Source organism: Podarcis melisellensis (assembly GCF_964234715.1).
Source record: "Podarcis melisellensis genome assembly, chromosome: 10".
NCBI lineage: Eukaryota > Metazoa > Chordata > Lepidosauria > Squamata > Lacertidae > Podarcis > Podarcis melisellensis.
In genome coordinates, this window is record NC_138542.1 from 27,992,944 (window position 1) to 28,017,926 (window position 24,983).

At 38.6% G+C, this 24,983-nt stretch overlaps 1 protein-coding gene across 4 annotated transcripts in view; it reads left to right on the top strand.

The window, feature by feature from the left end:
- The window catches only part of ARID2 (AT-rich interaction domain 2), a 103,937-nt gene that overhangs the window by 44,045 nt on the left and 34,909 nt on the right, over positions 1 to 24,983 (top strand). For all 4 annotated transcript variants that reach the window (XM_081928912.1, XM_081928915.1, XM_081928913.1 and 1 more), the window contains 3 exons: positions 18,453 to 18,586; positions 18,707 to 18,925; positions 21,954 to 22,021. In XM_081928912.1, the coding sequence (XP_081785038.1) occupies positions 18,453 to 18,586; positions 18,707 to 18,925; positions 21,954 to 22,021 (421 nt within the window). The remainder of the gene's footprint in view (positions 1 to 18,452; positions 18,587 to 18,706; positions 18,926 to 21,953; positions 22,022 to 24,983) is intronic.

Sequence of the window (24,983 nt, forward strand, 5' to 3'; positions counted from 1 at the left end):
GCAATGCTTAGCTGGTGATATTGGGGGTCTAGCTGCTGATAACATTGCAGTGTTTAACTGGTGATATTGTGATGTTTAGCTACTGATAACATTGCAGTGTTTAGCTGGTGAGCTATCACTGTGTTGAAAACCAGATCTCACCTAGCCCAGGGGTCAGCAAACCTTTTCAGCAGGGGGCTGGTCTACTGTCCCTCAGACCTTGTGGGGGCCAGACTATATTTTTTGGGGGGTGGGGGGGGAAATGAACGAATTCCTATGCCCCCAAAATAACCCAGAGATGCATTTAAATAAAAGCACACATTCTACTAATGTAAAAACACCAGCAGGCGCCACAAATAACCCAGAGATGCATTTTAAATAAAAGGACACATTCTACTCATGTAAAAACATGCCGTCTGTGGGCCGGATTTAGAAGGCAATTGGGCCGGATCTGACCCCCGGGCCTTAGTTTGCCTACCCATGACCTAGCCCTTATACATAGTAATTCACAATATATTGCCAGCTCAAATATTATGAAAAAATTATCATGATGTGAACTTCAAACTAGTTTTGGATGATATATCACCCAGTCATAGGCACCAGCTAGCAATAAGGCTTCATTTAGAGAGCACATGTACTCCTGTCAAGATACGGTATACAAAGGAGGTATAAAATTTAAAAAATAAATAATACTTCCATGCAATTATGGAAGTATTATTTCCTGTTAAACTCTTAACACTCTTAAAAGAGTTAACACTTCTTTTAATAAATATGAATTAAAGTTTCAGGCTTGAAGTTAATGTTCATATGTTCACAAGTTATTTATATCATGTAAAAATATATTTGTCTTTCATAGAGTAATCAAATAATAATTTACCTGTATCCTACTACTCTGTTCATCATTATTTGTGCATCTATTGACATACAAACAAAAATAAGATTAGTAATGGGTAGTTAAGCACATGTTTTCAATATACATTTGAATATTTTATCTGCTGTTTTTGCAGTTATTGTTCATATCAAAACTTCGTTGGCCTTTCAAATCCTTGAGACAAAGTAGATATAAATTTCATTCAAAATAAAATAATTAGTGGCTCACTGAAATTTGTTCTAAATTATTAAAATTATCTGATTAGCAATGAGGGTTTTTTATGTCCTCCATACATCTGAGGCCATAACTACATATACCTAGGAGGTGCATGACACATCCCATGTCTTATAGGATGCAATGTAAAATATCCTTACTGCAGAGTGGAAATCAGCAGAAAGCTTTTTTTTTTTTTTTTTTACTTTCATTAACACTTCAGTTTTGCTTTTTGATATTGGTATCTCTCTCCCAAAAAGGAAAAAAAAGGAAAAAATATATAAACTGCATATTGTTAGCCTGACACATTATGCTTGTGTTGCCAAGATATTGAGAGATTCTTACTATAATGCAATTCAAAACTAATGAAGACATAATTATAACTCAGAGCAGGAAGAAAAATTATGCTTTGTTTGGGAGTATTTTGAGAAAGAAAGGTAGGTGAAATGAGAAAAACTGATCCTTCCTCTCTAAACTGTGGCATTTTATTAGTGGGAAACTGATAGAAAAAGAACTCTACAGGAATACTAAAAGTGTTATGTTTAATAATGTCTTATTAATGAGCCAGTGGAACTTGCATTCCCTTTGAAATTCAGATTTAAGTTACAGTTTTTATAAATGTTCTCCCTTTCATATTAGAAAAGCTGTTCTCTTAATTTTTGTACCCACTGTTTGAAATTAATACATTGAAAGCTAAACTAAGAATTAAGGGCAGTGCTTTACAATTCTGTATGTGAAAACATTAGTGCATGTATATCTGTGCTTTGTTACTGGGTTTTTGTTTTTTACTTTTTCTGCAATTTGATTTGAAAAATTTCTGAAATCATCATTTCTAATATTGTAAAAAAACCTGCTGTATTTCTTATACTGAATCAGAAATATGGAGTCAGTTGTATAGATGTAAGATGTTTTTTACACATACTGTTGCTCAGTATTGAGCAGGTATAGATTAATACTGTCCTGGATTGTATTCTGTGCCTGTTATAATTTTGTGTTGTCTCAGGAACTTGCTCTGCAGGGTTTACCAGTTTTCTCTGCACTGACAGATGGGGTCTGGGGCCTGAAATTATATATGGGAGATCCCAGACTACTTTGTCAGTTTAGCATAACCAAGAAGTGTAATCCTGGCTGGGACTATGGTTTTCTTTTCTTTTTCAAATAATTTTTATTGAAGATTTTCATGAACTACAAAGAATGTGCAATGTCTATCACTTTGCTTCCTTAATCAGATTATAAAGTCTTTCAGTAAAATGTAAAACAATATGATATCCAAAGGTAGGGGAAGAGAGTTGAGGGTGGGAGGTAAACTTACATGCTAGCTTGCTGTTTTGTCAACTTGGTACGTACGTGGGGGTTTTATGGCAGTGTCAATTGAGTAGGTTCTCTTTCTGTATATTTATTGGTTTACATCAGTGGTAGGCAACCTAAGGCCCGTGGGCCGGATGCAGCCCAATCGCTTTCTAAATCCGGCCCGTGGATGGTCCGGGAATCAGCGTGTTTTTACATGAGCAGAATGTGTCCTTTTATTTAAAATGCATCTCTGGGTTATTTGTGGGGCCTGCCTGGTGTTTTTACATGAGTAGAATGTGTGCTTTTATTTAAAATGCATCTCTGGGTTATTTGTGGGGCATAGGAATTCGTTCATTTTTTTCTTCAAAATATAGTCCGGCCCACCACATGGTCTGAGGGACGGTGGGCTGGCCCACGGTTGAAAAAGGTTGCCGACCCCTGGTTTACATCAACGATGAGAGAAGATTGGGAGGGTCAGGGCGTGTTTATTTGTCTTTTATTGCCTCTGATGAACTGTAGTGAGATTTGGTTGCGGAAGGGGTGTGTGTGAAATATTAGGTTGATAGCCATATTGATCTGTACGTTGTTGGTAGATCCCTGCTATCACTGTTGTCAGTTTGAACTGTATGTGTAATAAAAGGGAGCCATACCGGGGTGAAGGTTTCCTCTTTCTTTTGTCCTCATGTCAGTTTTAGTTTGTCAGTTAAGTTTTCTAATAAGGCCGTTTCCCATACAATTTGATACTGATGGTTCATGCTTACTCCTGAAAAAAGTCTCTTCAGTGTCCAACTACAAAGTTTCTTGCTGCTGAGAGTAGGTGGATTATAAGCTCTTTATGGTGTAAGTGATCATTATTGTCTTGGAAAATATTTAATAGGGTCAGTTACGGAGTGGGTTCCAATACCTGCTTAGTTATGTTAAATATTTTTTGTAGGACTGCAGTACAAAAGGGTTGGATTTGGGGACATTCCCACTAAATGTAAAGGTATGTGCCTGTAGAGGTACAGCCTCTCCAGCATTTTGGTAAGGTTCCTGGATGTATTAATGCCAATTTCCTCGGTGTCAGATGCCATCTATAGATAAGTTTCAAAGTATGTTCCCCTCTTTTGGCTGAGATGGATTTAAAGAGAGGTTAGTAGTCCATCGGGTAGATTTTATTTCATAACCTGTGTCATGTTCCCATTGTTTTTTAATTGTGTTGAGTGAGATTGCGGGGTTGTGGAGTAGTATTTTGTATATTCCGGATACCATCCCCTTACCATGTTCCTCTGCTGACAAAAGAAGGCTTTCAAAGGTGGTCAAGGGCCTAGTGACTGCTGCTTTTACTGCTGAGGTGTTTAGGAAGTCATGCCATTGATGGTGCGTTAGACAGGGTACCTGAATGTTTCTTGATTTATCCTGTAATTCTTGTGATGATATGGGTTTATTGTTTTCGTAAAAGTCTGCTAGACAGCATAGACCTTTGGTTTGCCATGTTTCTATGTGAAAGGTTTGGACTGCATGACGGAATAACGGATGATGAGCCAAGGGGATTAGTGGGCATGGAGTTGGTGACAATGCTCCTACTTGGGATTGTGATTTTCTGATGCTCCCATTAAAGTATATTGAATAAAGAAAAGCGGTTAAAATATGCAATATTTTAGGAGAGGGGGAATGTTTCTCTCAGAACAGAAAATAATAATTGGGGTCATTGGAAATATAAGATAACCTTAGGCCCTACTTTCAACAGTATCTGTAAATACACTACACCCCTCCTCCACCCTCCATTGCAGGTTGTTGGCATTTATTCTGCTAAGAAAAAAAAATGTTGCTGCCCTCAGAGACAGTTCTAGATTGGAGGGCTAGATCCAGAAGTGGCCTACTCTACAGGGCATCTTGAAAGGAAGGGAGGGCCACCCAGCTGTCAATCAGATTAATCAAAGTTCAGGCGGTGGGAGCAGGCACAGGCGTACCTCGTCTTAGTGCTGTGTGGCTGCAGGGTTGAAATCAACAATAAGCTTCTGTTCACTGTTTGATGGTAAAAAGTAGCAGACTTATTGCAGGTCTTAACACTCTAGTAGGGGGGTTAGGAGCAGGAGGGTAACATAGGGGGAAGAAGCCCTAGGTAAGAAACAGGCTTGTAAACAGACAAAAAAGTTTTGTAGAAGTCCCTGTCAGTAATGGTATTTTGGCTTACTTGTAAAACCAAAGAAGGCAGTGTCCTGATTCTTCTTCATCATCAAATAATAAATTGGAATTCTGAAAATCTAGGCATGGGGTCCAAAAAATTCTGCACACCCAAACAAACATCAGGACTTTTCAGATTATCTCATCCAATTAAGATATTTATGTAGCTCTTTCAATCTCATCTTGAAATGCGAGGCTCAGACAGGAGAATGTATAATGACAGATGGTTGGGAGTTCAAACTTTTTTGAGGAACACTGTATTTTTGTGGCATATGAGAAGGGACATACCGGTACTTCAGTAAAATTGGATGTGTAAGTGAACTGAAGGCTATAAGCACCTGCTCCCTTTTAGGTAGGTGATGTGTATTAAGTGAAACCAACTTGTATGCAAAAGTACATGTGTAAGCTGCAATGCATGCAAAATGCTCTGAGCAAAGAGAGAACACCAACCTAAAGCTCATTTTCATACTCTGCCTATACACAATTTACAAACTTTGGCTTTATGTGAACTGGCTTCAAAGGACTAGCTAAATATTATCATGGGTATCCACCCTGTGATTTCCTAGCTGTAATTTTATTTTAAATGTTAATTTAAACACATTGTTAAGTCCTAAACACATTGCAAGCATCACTAATTTCTGTGAAATGTAAAGTATCTTTAAGGTTGTTAGCTTATGCAAGTTTACTTTAGAGGAAGCTGCATCAAATACAGTGGAAGGTACTTCTGAGTAACTACAGTGTTACCTCAGGTTAAGAACTTAATTCGTTCTGGAGGTCTGTTCTTAACCTGAAACTGTTCTTAACCTGAAGCACCACTTTAGCTAATGGGGCCTCCTGCTGCCGCTGCGCCGCCACTGCACGATTTCTGTTCTCATCCTGAAGCAAAGTTCTTTTTCTTCTTCTTCTGTGGTTGTTTATTCTCTCTTTTTTTTCCAAGTAAATTTTTATTGTTTTCCTTACATATTCTTTTCCAACAAACCATATTAATGACATACATTCCCTTTGACTCTGCCGAGTCGCGACTTCCCTCCTTCCCTGCAATTGGTATATTTAACCCCTTTCTATCACGCACATCATTCTCACAATAATACACTGACATTGAAGGTATTATGTCAATCCTGCTAGTGTCTTGACCTCATTACAATTCTCCTTTAAATATTCAATAAATTTATTCCAATTAGTTTAGTATCTTTGGTCTTCCTGGTCCCGGATCCTCCCTGACAATTTGGCAAGTTTTGCGTATTCTGTCAACTTCACCTGCCACTCCTGGATGGTTGGTATGTCTTGTGTTTTCCATCTTTGGGCCAGGAGGGTTCTTGCGGCGGCCGTAGCATACATGAACAGGTTTTGGTCTCCCATTTTGATTTCCATTCCTATTAAACCTAATAGACACGCTTCCGGTCTTTTGGGGAAAGTATACCTAAATATTTTTTTGAGTTCATTATAAATTGATTCCCAAAATTTTTAAACCTTGTCACATGTCCACCACATATGAAAATAATCCCCATCTACTTTTTTACATTTCCAACATTTTCTTTCTCTTTTTCTATACATATTAGCTAACTTTACTGGTGTCAAGTGCCATCTATACATCATTTTTAACAAGTTTTCCTTTAGAGCCATATATCCTGTAAATCTCAAACTGAATACAGTGGAAGGTACTTCTGAGTAACTACAGTGGTGCCTCGCAAGACGAAATTAATCCGTTCCGTGAGGCTCTTCGTATAGCGGTTTTTTCATCTTGCGAAGCAAGCCCATTGACAGCTTAGCGGATTAGCGCTACAGCTGTCAAGCGGCTTCCAGCGACCAGCTGTTAAGCGGCTTATCAGCGGAACAGCTGATAAGCGTCTTAGCGGCTTTAAAAAAGGAAGAAAAAAGCGAAAAACCCCCGCGGGGGGATGCAAGATTTTTTTCGTCTTGCGAAGCAACCCCATAGGGGAATTCGTTTTACGAAGCGCCTCCAAAACGGAAAACCCTTTCGTCTAGCGGGTTTTTCGTCTTGCGAGGCGTTCGTCTTGCGGGGCACCACTGTACAGTGGTACCTCGGGTTAAGAACTTAATTCGTTTTGGAGGTTCGTTCTTAACCTGAAACTGTTCTTAACCTGAAGCACCACTTTAGCTAATGGGGCCTCCTGCTGCTACTGCGCCGCCGGAGCACGATTTCTGTTCTCATCCTGAAGCAAAGTTCTTAACCCGAGGTAATATTTCTGTGTTAGCGGAGTCTGTAAGTGTATGTAACCTGAAGCGTATGTAACCCGAGGTACCACTGTATATGATTGTACTGTTTGTCTTCTATTTGTACAGAGATAAATAGGCAAACAGAATGTGTGGGTGAAGGAGTGCAAAATTACAGTTTTCTAATGAACTTTTTTTGGTTCCTTTATAATATGACTGCTCCCCTTCACCGGGGGTGCAGCATTGCTGGAGGACATCCAGGACCTTCTGGTGACCCGGGAGTGGGCAGAGGGATGCTACCCACGTGATTAGGGCTCCCAGCTGTGTCATACCCCCCGGCTGGCTGTTTAAACCGGGGCATGGCTGGGGTGCAGCCTCCATTTGCCTTCTCGTCAGATCTCTCAGCCCATCCACCCTCTCTTTTATGCATTGCTTGACTTTGGCCCTACTATGGACTAATGTCAGCCGCCTGGTTGTGGGGGCCAAGTAGGAATTTCCCCACTTGGCAAATTGGCACCAGCCATTTGGTTTTCGCCAACCTCTCAGCATTTGTCACAACTTTGTAAGGTTAGGCATTGGGTAAGCCTTGTTTATGGGAGGGGAGGTTGTTGCCTCTGCCTGCCCCTCCTCGTTAAGGGTATCCGGTTAGTTAAAGGGATCTGGCGGTGTGGTTCCTGTCCCAAAGCCTGGGCGTGGGCTAGGGCCATGCCACGACCCCATCGGAGACCCTGGGGGTGCTCTTAATTGATGTATATCACAGGGCTCCCCCTATCGGTGGTTGACCCTTTTGAGACTTCCTGCAGATGGGCAGGAGTCAGGATATAGTCTGGATTCACCCAAATGCCTAAGCCAAACCGCTCACATCTGTAGCCAGTAAAGTTGTGGCCTAATCTATCCCATTAACCCAACATATTCGTGTCTGTATGTTTATTTCTAAGGGGAACTGCGGGGCCCGGGGTCTCGCCACGCAAATGCTATGTCTGGGAACTGCTATGACAGGAGGCCTCAAGGTTAAGCAAAAATAGTTCATTCTTTTTCCTCCATCTGCCTCAAGGGACAAGATTACAAACCCTTTGCTTTGACCCAGGGCTGAAGAGAACTTGGGAAGCCTCAGACAAAGAGGCAGAGAATATTTTGGGCAAAAGAAAGGATCAAAGGACACAATTGCTGAGAAGGGTTCATGAAAATGGGAAGTTCAAACAGGACATGCTTGAGGGCCTAAGAAGAGAAATGGAAGCTGGAGCAAGGGAAATATGGGAGGTACAGAAAGTTATCAAATGCATATTTTGTATCTTGACACATTAGGTAGGACTGCTAAGATAGCAGACGGAGGCAAGATTCCCAAGAGAAAGAGGAGTGGGGGGAGGAGGTGGCTCAAGAGATGGCACACTAGAAGAAATAGGTGCCAGGTGAAAAAAGAGGGAAAGATAGCGGGAGTTGGCATTTTCTTGCCCTTCAGCTGTATGAAAAATTTAAAGCAGAGATTAGAAAAATGTTCCTTAAAACCTGTAGTGTATGGTCTCAGTTTGTCACCTGGAGTCAGCAAATGTGAAAATAAGCTCTAGTGAATTCAGTGAAACATATGCGTGTAAAAACATTCTGACGCGAGTGTTAGTGTACTTGGGCACACTTATTAAGTACTTGTGAAAAGCTTCATACAAATACCTTCTTTAAAATAACAAAGGCCAGGATAATATTGTACTGAAAGAATTTGTGGTGGCTTACATAGCTTGCTGGTGTGCTCGTATAATGTATGTGCTTATTAACTCTTGTCCCAAGGCATTTGTCATGTTTATGTAAATGAAATGGCTGCATGTATGAAGAGTTATGACATTATATGCTGTAGTTAGTTGATGTCCTAGTCCTCACTGCTGGATGAAGAACTCAAACTCGCAGCCTTGTTTCTGCGCAATGTTGCAGTTAGCACATGTACATGTTAGTACATGTAGTTAGTACATCAAAGCATTAGCAAAACAGTATTCTCTTATATTTATAGCCTTTTATTCTATGGAAAAGTTATGGTGTGGGTCAAATGTAAATAATACTTAATTTCTTATAATGGTTTTATGAAGGTTACTGTGCTTATATTATAGACTTGCTCTTTGATAAGCTTTAAGAAATACGAGCATGTTGGCTTGAATCCAAAGGCATCTAGTGTATGTTGAAATGTGTTTTTACTTAAATGTGTTTTCTGCTGACTCCTTCATCTGCAGACCCCTATTCCATATCAGAAACCATTTCCATAAGTCTCCCAACCACGCAGATAGGCCATAGGATCAGGAAAATCCCATTCTGCAAATGGAACACCTTTCACAGTTCTTAGATCTAAGGTCATTGTAACCTACAACTAAGAGTGCTCTTTACTGGACCTTCTTTCCTTTCTCAGTGCTCTTAGTAATAGAAGAGCTCCATTATTTTAAATTAGACCAAAAGATGGAACTCTTGTACATAAACAAACTATATTGTGCTTTTGAAAATTTATTGACAATTGTGTCAAATTGCTGATAAACACAGCTTAAATTTTGTGAGCATAGAAATGTTCTTGATTGCCCCTGAAAACCATCTCTCCCTTTGTGGATTGTTAAAACAGCCTGGAGAGTTGTTAATCCCTTTATTATGTCACATGTGTGGCATATATTTTCAAATGTGTATATTTAGCAGGCACTATATATCACAGTTACCCCAGTTCAAGGAGTGTGTGAAGGGGATGACCCTCAACTCTTACGTTTTATTAAGTTCAGTGTTCTTGTCTTAACCAAGCCAAGGTTTAGTGATGGTTAATATGTTTTATATTGTATTATGTAAGCAGCTTTAGGAGAGCTAGACTCTGAAACAAGGGTGGCTAACCCATTCTGGCCAGGTCTAATGGGAGTTGTAGTACAATAACATCTGGAGGACCACAAATTAGCCAGTCCTGCCGTAAAATGTGTCCTAAAATAAGTAAATCCTTCACTCTTAGGAACAGCTATCCTGCAGGTGTATAGATCTGATGGGGGGGGGGGGAGGAATGGATCCCATGTACTAGTAGAACTTTCCTTCTGATGATTTCAGTGCCAGCCTCTGCCTTCAGAATTTTGTGGGAAACAGCATATCTTGATCTGTGCGTGTGTCACATTTTTACTTCCTGGCTATTGTGGAGGTAACCTAAAAATATTATTTATAAGTGAGTAAATCAATGAGGCACTCATTTTCACTAACTAATTATGTTGTGAGTCCTAAACCCAGTCAGGATTAGAATTTGGCTCACTAGCCATTAGATTGTTCTTGAAATTCCAAATTCAAATCAAGATTTTTAACCAGAAAGTAGCTGGTTATGAGAACTAGTTCACACACTCCTTGTTTGAGCCCCACATTTGGTGAACTATTTCTGCATTGCAGGGGACTGAACTAGGAACCTTGTGGTTCCTTCCACTCCTGTGATTTATGATCTTAGTGTAACATTATTGTTGCTTTTGTACGATAGGCCTTCATTGATGCTTTCTGATAACTGTTACTATGGATTTAAAACTAAAAGGGAAACTTTTTAAAGTCTTTAAAAAAATCTAACTTAAATATTTAAAATATTGTACTTAATATTCTAAAAATTGTATTTAAAGTATTATACTGGATACTTTGAACATATATCTGTGTCTAGCTTCATTCCATAACTTCAGTAATAAAGCAATAAAGGTTTTTTATTAGATAGTAAGGCTGGCCCTACTATCAGGCAGAAGGATGTGGCTGTTTCAGAAGACAACTCCTAGGGAAAATGGACAGAACTGTGTGTTGCATGGGTTGCCCAGCACCCCTTAAGGTAGCCTACTGACCTTGGGTATAACAGAGAATGCTGCCTATCTCTTAGGCTGAACAAAAATTCAGCTTGCAGTGTCCTGGACGCAAGCATTATCATGTCCTTTGCCTTAGGCAGCAAAAATGTTGAGCCAGCCTTGTTTATAGACTTCTGGTGGCCATTGTTTTGGAATTTGGATTTGGCAAGGAAGCCTTGCCCACTCTGGACTAGTCTCTGCGTGCTCCGCCAATCCAAGAATCTCATTCTCCTCTCAAAACCTTCAGAAACTGGCACTTCCTGCAGTAGCATCACATAATATGTGTTGCTTTGCATTTGTGGTCCTGTATAAACTATTTGTAGCAAAAGCACCAGAGTCTTGTGGCACTAACACATTTATCATGACATAAGCTTCCACACTTTGCTTTTGTTTTTGCTGTGAGAGATTAACACAGCTACCCTTCTGGAAATGACTGTGTTTAAGTTTGATATATAGAAACATAAGCAAGAAACCTGCCTTTCCTGAAAGGAATCGTAAGTCATGTTGACAAAGCCATTGTCTGAATAAAGTTCAGTTGATAGCAGGGAAGAAACAATGTTAATGTTTTCCTTTATAATATTTTTATTGGAGAAGTAAAAAATTTGTTAAATAAAACTGTTTTAGTTTGTTTTTGCCCTGCCTTCAAAAGATGTCACTTTATTTAAAAAACTTGTATCCTGCTTTGTAGCCATTAAAAGACAGCGTTCGGTGGGATTGTTAATTCTCCCAGAAGTAGACAGCTAACTCACCAGCTCCATAGCTCAGTGTTTGGGTTTCTGAGAAGAGGGTGTTATCCCTACACATGCTGTACTTTTAAGAAACTTGTTTCAGTAGGCAGGAGGGGATCATAGATGGAGTTTAGAGCTTATGAGTGGCTGCAGCAGTTGTGATGAAAGATTGGCCTCTCTTTTGCTACATCCGGCTAATTCATTTGAGTGAACAAAGAAAGTCAGAAACATGACTTTCATTTACAACTGTAATTGAAAGAAATATATTTCTATTCTTGACAGATCTGTCTTGGGAATAATACTTGTTGAAAAATCACCTTGCATGTATTTTGTATTTTACACGTTTTCCTCTTTTGCTTGAGGGTTGTTGTTTTTTCCTCTTACGCTCTAGCAAAGTAGGTAATGTAGCAATTTTGTAATTTTTCCAGTAGAGAGCAGCCTTTTCTAAGATGTCTTTTTGACTTATTCTCACTTTGTTAAAGACTGAATGAATTCTGGTGTTCTTTATATGTTATTGAACAATAAACAGAACTAAGTCACTTGGTTTTTAAAATGGTATGTATGAAAGTTGTAGTTTGATTGCTTTGTGTTATGCTATTTATACACCAGCAAAAATCTGGGAAAGTGATACTTGTTTCATTTTTAAGTCATTTGTTTTGTTCTGCCTTGTGGTACCAGAACAAAAGAACAGCACAACACTGAGATCTTTTCTTTATTCAATATTGCATTATTGTAAACTCTTAATTTAGACAGTTTAAAAATTGATTGCTACTTAACATTTAAAGTCCTCTCCCACCCCTGTGCTCTGCCATTGTCATGATGAAAGAATCTGTTAAACTTGGACTCAGCTGCCCCCATATGCTTCATGCCAGTTCAGTGGTCTATGAAGAAACAAGAGATTGTCTTTCGTTCTCTTTCTCTCTCTCTCTCTTTGCTGTCGCTGCTTCCAATAACCTTCACTGTAAATCAAACAAGTAATAACTTACATGTCACTCCATACTTCATAACCTGCTATACAATTCAGAAAATAGCACTATTGTCTAAATTAACTTATTATAGAAGATATATTAATGTACAACAGAGAAATAAGTTTGCAATTTATTTGCAATCATTTGGAATAGTAAGCATCAGGATAATGTTCAGCCACATAACTCCTTTTCTTTATTGTAAGGAGTGTGTGTGTGTGTGTGTTGTGTGTGTGCTTAGACTCCACACCCCATCTCAAATCTCTCCCAAGTCATTAAGATGCTACTGCTCTTTGCTTTTATTAAAGGCCTGGGACTCTGGTCAGAAACCTAATTTTGTCAGAGGACCACTGCAATAAGGAGGGGGGAAGTTCCATAGTTTGCCACCAAGTTTCATTGTCACAGATGCTGCTGCTCTGTATCATTCTCTTCTGTCTGGGGTTGACAATAGGGAGACCACATGACACACTACCCAAGGGCTGCCAATTGCTGATGCCTTAGCACCATAGTGCTACCAATTTCTTTTCAAGTGCTCAGTGTAAGATAACCAGTTTTCTATCAAATCTGACCTGAATTCATATTAGATACAATAGTTTCCCTTATGGAACTTGACCATTTGAATTTAATTTCAAATAGGTTGGATTATCAGCCAGCTTTTGATTCAGCAATAGTCATGAGTATCACAAGGAAAACAGAGTTGGATAGTGCAGATAGCTGTTTGGTTTAGAATAGCTGCTTCTGCTCTCCCCATATGCTAAATGCAACACTTTTTCTTTCTATTGAAATGGTTCTAGTTTGAGCCAAAACATTTCTCCATCTCAGCATTCCCCCAAGTAGTATAGAGGTGTATTTCTTTTGGCTGCTTCTCATTGAGGCCATACTTTAAAACATTAAATTAAGTAGCTGCAGTATTATTTTGATTTGTTATGCTTGCATTGGACAGCTAACAGTACTGCTAGTGTACATTCATTCTAAAAACCCTCTTTGTACATGTTTTCAGCCTTTATTGCACTAGTGATATCAGGAATGGAAATTCTCTGTTCTCAGGGCACAGATGTTTTAGCCACTCTGAGAATTAACAGATGAGATTTATAGGAAAGCTTTGTCCTATAGCTTGCATGTCATTAATAGCATCAGTGTTAAAATGAGTTTTCTACAAGACCAAGATTGTAGTACTCTGGGTTGTGCTATTCCATGGTTTAAAACTATAAAAGTCCTTCCTTTGGTTCTAAATCATAAAGTGCTTTATTGTATCCCATGCTATCCTAGCTCATGCCCCAGACACAATGGCAGAGGCTCTTACTTGAGAGTAAGAGAAGAAGCTTTATTTAAGCAGGGTGCAGCAGCGGGCAAAAGCTGATTTAGTCCCAGAATTTCTACAAACAGGATAGAAAAGGTAACCAAGCTAGGGGCAAAGCCAGAATTCTAATCCAAGACCATACGAGAGCAGCAAAGTTGGCCCACGTTCTCATGCCCACCCTGCAGGCTTACACCCATTACTCGTGAAAATTAGCCCTGCAAGAATATTTAGCTTACAGGCATGCACTCTGCTGGGGCAGGTATGTCTGTTCACTCTGAAGGTACCCAGACTGTTTCTGGCAGAGTCCCATGATAGGAAAAAAATTCAGCCTTGTTCTGCAAATACTGTAATTTCTATCTAAAGTCTTTTTTAATTTTATCATACTTTAGTCTCCTAAAAGGTTAAAAAACAAAAAACAACCCTGCCCTCTTCTTAAATAATTTTATACAGTGGTACCTCAGGTTACATACGCTTCAAGTTGCAAACGCTTCAGGTTACAGACTCCGCTAACCCAGAAATAGTGCTTCAGGTTAAGAACTTTGCTTCAAGATGAGAACAGAAATCGTGTTCCGGCGGCACAGCAGCAGCAGGAGGCCCCATTAGCTAAAGTGGTGCTTCAGGTTAAGAACTGTTTCAGGTTAACAACAGACCTCCGGAACGAATTAAGTACTTAACCAGAGGTACCACTGTATTCTTAGTTGCAGCAAAACTAAAGCAAAACTAAACTGTGGCTTCAGGACCCTCAAGTCTTTTTACAGTGCATAGTATTTATTTAATTATGTTATTATTATTATTTTAAGTTTAATAAATTTTGGTCCATAGCAGTTGGGACCACTGTATACAATTGTGCTTTATAGAGAACAAGAGGACAGGTGACTGCCCTCAATTTAAACAATACATTGCATTTTTAAAATCCTAGAAAACGATTAGAATATGGAGTTAACCACACACACACACACACACCCCTTTCCCATGTAAGATTGCACTCTAAACTGTGCTTGATTTTAATTATGGGCAAGCCAATTTTAATTAATGGAGCTATGAGTTAAAAACACACCTGTTTATTTTTGAAGGATGATTTGCTTTTCTATATTGTAATACAGAATGAAATTGAATAAGGTATTTTCTTCCAACAGAAAAGTGGAAAGCTGTAATTTAACCTTTAAAAAAGAATTGTTTACTTTTTTCAGTATTCGAAAGGCATATACACTGAAGTTTTAAAATTATGAATATGTGTGTATAAAAGAATATAAATATGATAGTACTTTTTCTAAAAGAAATGTTTAGGGGTACTCTCATTTTCCTACTCATATTGAAATACTGGCCTTCAATGAGGCCAAACTTCTTCCTAATGTCCTCTTCTCTGTGTGCATCCCCATACACCCTCATAATCTGCTTGGGGAACCGTCTGGAACAGATTTGGAGGGCCCACAAGAAGAAAGGAAAAGGAAATCCTGTTGTGTTAGTGGAATGCTGCTTGCACAGTGGTGGAAACTATTCTAATGTTTTGAACCTGTCGATAACCTTAAACATATAAAAATGTGAATGCAGTCAATTAATGGAGTAGAAAGACAAATGAGAAATCTGCTCAAACATCACTTTGCAAAGCAAAAATTCAGAAATGTTGTAGCTTGTGGTAGAGTGTGGACTGTAGGGAAATCAATCACTGATGCTAACGCAGAGACAGCTAAAACACAGTTTCCTTAATGCCACAACATAAATGGGTAACTACTTCCACTGTAATCTAGTTTGGTTTTAGAAGCAGGATGTGTGCAGGAGCTTTTCATCGGAGGATTAGACACATATCACTTACATTTTTTTTTTAAAAAGGGGGAATATAATAGATTTATGTGGCATATTTTATTTTACTGTACAGGATGCCTCTGTGTTTTATACAGAAAACACTGAACATTACATAGTGCTATAGTCAAATCTCTAAATCAGGGGTCGTCAACCTGGCGGGTTCCATGGCACTGGTAAAGGCTTCTATTGGTGCCCTTGTGCAGGTGCCCCAGACTCTGAGTTTCTTTTTTTAAAAAGATCCCAAAAGATGTATAAGATGTATTTGTTACTTTTTAAATTTACTTTAAAACTTCAATTTGCATTCTATTAGTGATGTGAGTTAGATTTAAAGTATAGTTGTTTTTAGTATATGTGCTGCCGAAGCGAGCACTAAAGGATAGTTGTTTTTAGTTTGTGTAATACTACTGCTTTATTTTTGTTTTTTAAATTGATTTATGGTTTTAGTTAACTTCTGTAGACCGCCTTGAGAGAACTTTGACACGAAAACCAGTATATAAGTACTTCAAGTAAATAAGTAAATGGTTTGCTTTTGATGATAAAAATGCTTGCACAAAACTCACCCTCTGCTTTGGCTAAGCCAAAATTCAAAGTGGAAGGGGCAGAATTAGGAGGGCAAGGGCTTAATCCACCAGGAATGCTTGTAACACAAATGCAAAACGATTTTAAGTTTGCATTGGAGCTCAGCTGCTATTTCACTGAAGTTTGTGTAGGCAATGTTCCTGTTAAAATTGTGCCCCGAGCCAATAAATGAATAATAATAATAATAAATCATCAAGAATTACATTCTCTGTGCTGCACAACTGTAACATTGCTCCATGTCTTTTGTGTGTTGTGAAACCATAACTGTTGCAAAAAGTAGCTGTAAGACTTTTGACTAGACTGCCTTGGAGATATCTCATGATGCCAGCTTTGAAAATGTGCACCATAGATTTTCCCTGTAATTTGTGTAGTGCCTCAAACCAGTACTGACACCAGCCTAATGTTCTCCAGATGTTTTGGGCTACAACTTCCAGCAATCGTAGCCAGTGCAGCCTTTGGGGAAGGCCGGCCTAGCCAGCGCATCAGCGGGTTTCAGAAGTCTTGATTTAACAATCTGGGCCCAGAATGACATCTCCTCACATTATCTGGCATCTTCAGAGAGTCCTTACTTGGTTCATGGAAGCAGAATGAGAGCAGTTAGATCTTAGATCTTCTCTGTGTGGCTTCCCCTACCCCCACCCCTTTTTTTAGTTTCCAGAGAAGTGCACCTGCCAGCTCATTTACGAGCTTTGGCAAATTAGCCAAGACTTCCCTTTCTAGAAAGGGTTTTGCGTTTGAATTGTTGTTTCTGCTATAGAAAGGCCTTTGTATAGTTTTTTGTTTTGTTTTTTTAATATCCTTGCTCTCCATTTTGTGCTTAGTATGTTTGAATTCTTGTTTTAAGTGGTTCAGTTGCTGCCCCCCTTTTTTCTTTTGTATGCTGCTGCAGGTGTATTCTCACTCGATTGAGGACTGTTGGATAGAACTATAAAATAGAAAAAAATACAATACATATATTCACTGTCTGTAAACAGGATAAGGGGATGCTAATGTTTCTACATATTAGTAATTGTATATATGACTCAGGAACATATTACTCCCTTTGCTTAAACAGAGCAAGGTTGAGTTGAGTGGGATTCTGAAGTGGCTGGCTAGACCAGAAATAGTTATTAAAAGAGCACACTTTTTAGCAAGGAAAGTTCTGAAGGTGCCCAATATACTTCTTTCTCTGATGGTAAGGATGTTTGGTCTTCCTCGATGGAAGTCCCCATAGACCACTCTGAGTGTGAATGGGAGACAAGTTGAATTAATCTGTAAAATAAATGTTCATTAAATATATTTGCCACAACTATGAAATCACCACTTTGAAAACATTTTTGTAAAAGTTTATATTTGTACAAGTGGAAAATAATACTCTTAAAATGTACTCTGCATGTTGCTGTTCTTAAAGCTAGAATGTGGTAACTTTTTGGTGGGAATAGTTCTCTAGAAGCTCATTTTACAAGTGTTAAGAGTCTGTGCTTCATCTCACTGGGCATAATTAAAAGGCCCTTGCCTTAGAAAGTCCTTGGGCCCCAAGAGACTACTTTTCCTTGAGAGAGACTGAGTCCACCTTTTTGATCCTAAGAGCCTCATCCTATTCATATTTACTTGGAAGTAATTCCCACTGAGTTTAGTTGGGTGGGGTGTCATTGTCTACATAGGGTTGCTGACTAAAAGTCTTCCACTTTCTTGGGCAAAGTCTTTCTCTGAACCACTGGGAGTGTAAATATAGTGATCCAATTCAGACATCTCATCCAAGTCCTCTAAAGTACAGGTGGGGATCTTCGGACTCACAGGTCAGTCTTTGCCCATGAGGCCATTTTCCCCCAACCACACTCACATGTCAATCAGTTGACATCTCAGGTTGACATCAGCAGTGGTGGGGTTCAATCCAGCTGGATGCTGCTTTGCCTTTGCATTCCCTTCAGTGAAGAATGGAGCTTTGATTTATTGCTAAATCTTCAAACATTGATTTTGATGGTCATCTGAGCTAATCCTTGCTTTTGTGCTGACTGGGTTTGCTTGGCAATGTTTTGAAATGTCTTACATTAAGTAGGGCACTGATCTTGGTCACCCTTCTAGATGTTGGTGTGAAGTAATATCAAACATTAAAGCAATGGGGGTAGTGATCAACACTGAAGATTTTGTTCAAGTCTGTAACTAATTCCGTTGACTCTGAATAGCAGCACCTGAATTAGGCTTGTGGGTATCAGCAAGCTGCAAAAAATACACTCAGTTTTTCAGTTGTAGGTGTATCTAATAGAACTGCTGTAATGTACATTTAGTGTTTGTGGTGGTGGGTTCGTTTATTTTCAAAAGTTTAATAGTAAGTTTGAAGGTCTGCAATGCAGTTAAAATATAATGCTATAGAATAGCCTATATAAAATACAATTATGGATGTTTTGGAATATGATTGTGCCCTTCAAATCAGAACTTAATAGTCTGGATCTATGGTGTGTTCTATTTATTTAAGAAGTCCTCAATTTGTTAAGTTTCACTGAGCTGCTAAATTAAAGCAATTTACAGTTTTTTAGCATTGTATGATTGTACAGTATGAAGTTCTACATAGTGAAAAATCCTTGCTCTTTATTTCAGTTATCTAGAAAAGTACGAGAAAGTACATCACTTTGGAGAGGATGATGATGAGGTACAACCAGGCAATCCAAAGCCTCAACTTCCTATAGGTGCAATTCCATCTTCCTATAATTACCAGCAGCACAGCGTGTCAGGTAAATTTTGACAAATTAGTCGATGGTAGCGCCATTTGTCCTTGATTTCCGTTGGACAAATGGCACAAAAAGCCTACAGGTGCATTGTTGCTAATGATGTATTTTTGCCTTTATAAATAGATTTTCTTCGACAAAGTTATGGGCTATCTATGGACTTTAATTCGCCAAATGACTATAGTAAATTGGTGCTTTCTCTGTTATCTGGACTCCCAAATGAAGTGGACTTTGCTATTAATGTGTGCACTCTTCTATCAAATGAAAGCAAGCATGTTATGCAGCTTGACAAGGACCCCAAAATCATCACTTTGCTGCTTGCTAACGCTGGGGTATTTGATGACAGTAAGTTTCTACTTTGAATAATCCTTTGATGAGCAAGTGTACTACTATGCAGCAGAGTTGTTTCCTTGTTCCTCTTTTCCTCCTGCATGCTCTGTCTTTTCCCATCTTCTACCTGTTTCATAACCCTACAAAAGAAGAGTCCTGTTGAATCAGACTGATGATTCAGCATCCTGCTTTCAGCACTGGCCAACCAGATGTTTCTGGGATGCCTACAAAAGTCAGTGAAGACAGCAGTCTTTAACACCACTGTGTCTCTTCCCAGCCACTGACATTCAGAGGAATCCCAGCCATGCATCTGTACATTCCATTTAGCTACCATGACTAAGTCTGTTGATAGATCTGTGCACATCCTTGATTGTCTATAACGCTGTTATTCTAGGGGATATTTCCTTTTCAGTCCCTTTCCTAATGGTTCCCAACATAGAATTTTCTTTCTTTCCTCAGCCTTAAACAAATAGTTACTACATTTCTGAGAAAAGGTGCACAAGACAGGGCTATTAATAGCAGCCTAATACGTAGAAACAATATTCCAATAATTTCATCTATGAACCAACCCCTGAACTGAGGGGATATTTTGGATTGGTACTTGACCCTAAAGTTCTCACAAGTCACTGGTGAGACGATACATTAAAGTTAAAATGACGCTGATTCTATTACCTCCAGTAAGCTGACCCACTTTTTGTCCAGTAGTTCTGTATCCTGCAGTGTTTTTCTGCTGAGATCCTTCCAGTCTCATTGCTTCTGTAGCACACTTATGCAAGTTTTTGTAACTTTCTTTTCTTCCTTTAATATTTCACAATAGTTTGAATTTCATACAAGTTTCAGTATTTCAAGCATCTCTTGTGTTTCCTTGAAATGGTTAATCATGTCTTGCTTTGTTAGTCTAGAGTAGAACAAGGATCGTGGCCAAATATGTGTTTATGAAGATTGGAATAAACAAACTAATGGGGTTTTGGGGAGAGCGGGGTTATTTGTTTCTTGCAGCCAGAGATTTAGGTGAGAATAATTGCTGAAGAGATGTGCTTTTGAACCACTAGTAAAAGGACATGTATGCAGCCACTGGCCACATTTGGATATCATACTAAACTATAGGTTAATGTAGGATGCATGAGATGCAGCAAGCCTTGGGCTGTTGCCCTTCTCCCTGCTTCTGATTTGGCTACAAAGAGGAATTAGGAAACTTCCACTTCCAGGTTAGATTTGCTGCTGCTTGTTGTCTTCAGACTACACAAACTTTGATTATGGATAATGCTTCATGAATTATGAAGCTCGCTTGTTAAACAAACCATAGTTAGCATTAACTGCTGCACCCGAAGGAGAAGAGACTGAGAAGAGACTGCATTGCTGAAGAAGAGGAAAAAAGAGTGGAGTCTTACTAAACTATGGTTGAGTGTGACATCTGAATACAGCCATTATATTTATTGAAACTGACAGAATTTGATGTTGAACTCCTGCCATAAAGGCCAATTTGGATTAAATCAGAGAGTCTGCAGCTGGCCAGCTTCCAGCTGAAGACAGAACTAAACTTCCTGTGTAAAATTTTACTCTGGTACCTAGAGAAATGTGTCTTTCAACATAGCTGTATAACACTATTATCACTCCAAAAAGAGAGCATAAGAGATGCATTTTTTGGTGGTGGTGGTGGTGGGGTTCACATCTGCCTTAAAAAAAATTCCATATTGCGGGCATATTCCGGAGAGTAACTTTTAGGATTTGAATTCTATGCAGCTGTTTGTTATCAAACTTTGATCAGCATTAGCATACAAGTCAGTCGTACAGATCCTAAAAATCAAGTATTTAGGCTTGAAGAGTGCAGTCTAAAGGCTCAGGTATGCAGAGATTTCCCATTCTTTGTAATAAGGGAGACTACTTCATTCACACATGTCAGTTTCTTGTGCACATAGAACATTCCTTTGTTCAGAGAATAGGATGAGCCTTGGAACTAACCACATCAATTCCTGTGATTATCTCAAATAGTTCAATGAACCTTTTAGGGTTTAGCCCAAGGGTAGTCAACCTTTTTATACCTACTACCCACTAATGCATCTTTCTTTATGGTAAAATTCTTTACCACCCACCAGTGCTCGATGGAAGGAGGATTCAGCTTGTGCCGTAGAACCCCCTACTGCCCACCTAGAATCCTGAAATGCCCACTAGTGGGTGCCAGGGACCAGGTTGACAACCCCTGGTTTAGCCAATACTCTTTTTTAACTTAGAAAGGAACCAGGATTCCTTTTTTACATGCACTGTAGGATCTGAATGTGGACAGATTTCTGGGTGTCTGCATTTCCACTTGGTTTTGTTTTTTTTTTTAAAAAAAAAGGTTTCTAGGCAGGCTGGAAACTGTAGACAGAGGACACCAACATGCAGGGAATTATGTGCACCTAAGAAATATGTGGCTTGAAGTTATCCCCTTCTTGCCATGCTAGTTTCTTTCAAGAAAATTCTACTTTGTGCAAGAACTCCAATATGAGATTCAGATCAAAGCAAGCAAAATGAACAGCTTTATGCAACTAAGCAAGTTTCTTTGAATGTTATTTGCATAATGTTTTTAAGCACAACATTTGAATTTTCATAACGCAGAGTTTACTTCTTCAGCATAGATTTTTCACTCATTTTTTCTTCTTCCTGGCTTGTTTAGCCTGTGGCATAATTATAGCAGGTAGCTCCTTTATTATTCAGGATTGATAAAAGAACTCCCCCCCCCCATTCTACTTAACAGCAGTCCAATTCATGCAGCTTTAGATGAGTTGATATAATGGGCTGTTGCCCTTCAAACGAAAGCACTCTTCTCCATGTTGTAAGTACCCCACTCCGAGCAGAAGACGTAACTCAAAACAATTTTCAAAAAATATTTTATGCTACTTCTAATAAACTGTAATATGGGTACTAGAAAATATATTGCAACTGAATGAGATTGGCTGGCCACAATACCGCAAAATTACACTGTTTTCAAATTATCTACAGTATTGTCACAGCTGTTTATGGACAATTTTTAATTGTAACTTTAATGCTTTTTAACTCATAGCTTTAGGTTCATTTTCTACTGTGTTTGGTGAAGAATGGAAGGAGAAAACGGATAGAGATTTTGTTAAGGTAATTTTTAAAAATATAGTTTTAAAAACAGCATGTCAAAAAAAAAATGTGTGATAGAGCCTTACAGTTCAACAGTGCAGCTTAAACATTGTGCTTTAATACTAGTGACAAAGCTAGACTAAAGAGAAGAAGGGAATTTTATTTAGAGTGGATCAGATAAAGAGCTCTCAGGTATTTCAAATAAGTAGGTAGGTGCAGGGATAGATTGAAAGCTTCCTTCTCCCCAGTAGGTGCTGCTGGAGGTAATAATACAGCGACTGTGTTATTGTAGATTAGTATTGAGAAACAGCATTTAGAATGTGTGAAAGTCTCCTTAGTCAGCTCCAAAGTTATATGTACAACTTCAGCTGAGTTTCACACAACCAATGGTTTGCACATCCATGTCAGTTATTTTGTTGAGCGTGGATAGTGTTCACGATAGGCTGTGTGTACTGTTCCTTGAGAAGACATTGCATTGTTGCATGTTGCACACCACCACTCAGCCTTGTATGCCATATTTTGACCTATGTGTGTGATAAACAATTCAGGTGGTTACTGTGCCATGAGCACTATATACTAAGCCCCAAAATATAGCATTTCATGCACACAGTGGATGTTTTAGAGATGCTTTATTTAAGAGCCCCAAAACATTTCTTTGCCCACTAGAGGGCACGATTAGCTGTATTAATCCACTAACAAGAAACTTAAGGTAAAACATCTTTTTGTGTTAATATGTAAGAATTATTAATTACTTCATCAGTTTTTGCAACAAGCAAATAATGACAGTACAGGTGGATTGTATTATATATGTTGATATGTTGATGAAAATAATCCAGAATTTGACACATTTGAAACCGAATTTGAGGCACTTGAGATCATAAAAGCGAAATACATTTTAATTTAATTTTATTGACAGAAGTGTGTGAAACTAAAAAGGACCTCTGTATCTATGAAGTAAATGTGACTTTTCTGCCCAGATTTAACATTTCTTAGGCACTAGTGAAAAAGTTTCCATATATCACATTTTTCAGGCAATTAGCTATTACTATTTTAAATATAAATCTATTTCACAGAGAAAAAAGTATAAAGTGTGAAGATAAGATTAATAACAATTGGAGAAATGCGGAGAATGTCAATTTGCCTTCATAGCAAAAATGGTAGCATTCAGTAATTAAAAATGGTTTCTCGCTGAGGGTTTTATCTTTATCTCATTGAAATATTGGTTTTCTAATAAAAACTTCTGTTTGAGAAAAGTGTCCAAAGTTTTATTCAATTACGTCTAGCAGTTGTAGCAGAGCACCACTTAAAATTGAGGCCATGTCCCTTCACTGCAAACAGTTTTTAATGGCAAGGGATGCATGCTATCCCATACTCCCAGCCCATACTCTCCACTCAGGTAAAAACAATACAAGCTTGGAGGAAGTGGAATGGGCCAGAATTTGATAGCTGTACAGTGGCACCTTGGTTCTCAAACGTAATCCGTTCCAGAAGTCTTTTCTAAAACCAAAGCGTTCCAAAACCAAGGCGCACTTTCCCATGGAAAGTAATGCAAAATGGATTAATCCTTTCCAGACTTTTAAAAACAGCAATTTAATATGAATTTTACTATCTAACGAGACCATTGATCCATTAAATCAAAGCAATGATCAATGTACTGTACTATAAATTAAATGACAGTATTGTAGATGATAAAAATAAAATTCCCCCCCCCCTTACCTGCACTGACGATAGTCATTGTTTGGGTGGGGTGCTTTTATCCATTTACACAGTCACATAATCAATCAGGAGCTGAACTAGGTTTCACACAGTCACAAAAACAAATTGACTGAAAAAGCCTCAAAACCACAAAATAAATAGCAAAAACAAAAGCGCCAAACTTAATCCCTTCAGGAAGTCCATTTGACTTCCGAAATGTTTGAAAACCAAGGCGCAGCTTCTGATTGGTGCAGATGGCCCGGAAACAATAGCCAACAGCCACATTGGACGTTCGGCTTCCAAAAAACGTTTGAAAACCTGAACACTTACTTCCCGCTTTTCTGCATTTGAGAACCAAATTGTTTGAGAACCAAGGCGTTTGAGAACCAAGGTACCACCTCAATAGCCTGGTGCGCAAGGTACCACTGTAATAGCCTGGTGCACTGAATGACTATGCATTCATATTGCTGGGGAATGCTCTGTTTGCATCTTTTTGGGGATCCTTTGGGGTGCCGTGCTTCCAGGGGGGAGAATTGTGTCCCATGCCATTTGGTCGTTACACCAAAAAGGCCACAAATAGTTATTGCTAGGGGTGCATAAAGAAATGTACCAAATTATATGTGTTTGACCTGTTACATCCATTGAATATTTGTGTCCCGAGGAAAGATAGTCCAGGAATGTCTCATTGTTTAGTGATAGCAGTAATAGGAGCTTCAGTTATGTTGTGAGGATTTTTTTAATAGGAAGCTTGGATGTTTTCCAAAATCTATTTATAATTGTTACAGTGTATCTAGTATGATAGCACAGTTTTAAAAAGAATTACTCAGGAATGCCGTTTAGTAACACTGCTTCTAAAATTAGCTATATTTTGGAAATTCTAATTTTTCCTTTTTTAATGTTTAATAGTATAGTGCACCCTACTTAAATGCTTCATTGTTTCATGTTTTAATGAAGGCGTGCATTAAGTTGATTTTAGACGTGTCATTTCTATTACTGTACATTCAATAATTGATAAAGAGATCATGTTTGCATAAATTGTTATATGGTGTTACATTTTATTTTCTTCTTTGATCCCCGCCCCAGATAGTGGAATAGTGTTTAAGCTGTTCTTTTTATGCTTGCTCTCCCAACCAAGTGTGAATTAGCTCCACTTTCTTTCCATGATATTTACAGTGACACTACATACGAGTTTCATTTAGAGATAGAAGAACAAGAGACTGATAGGATTAAAAATAAGCATATAACAAAAGGTGGCAGATGGCTTAGAGTTTTGTTATTCATGCTGATG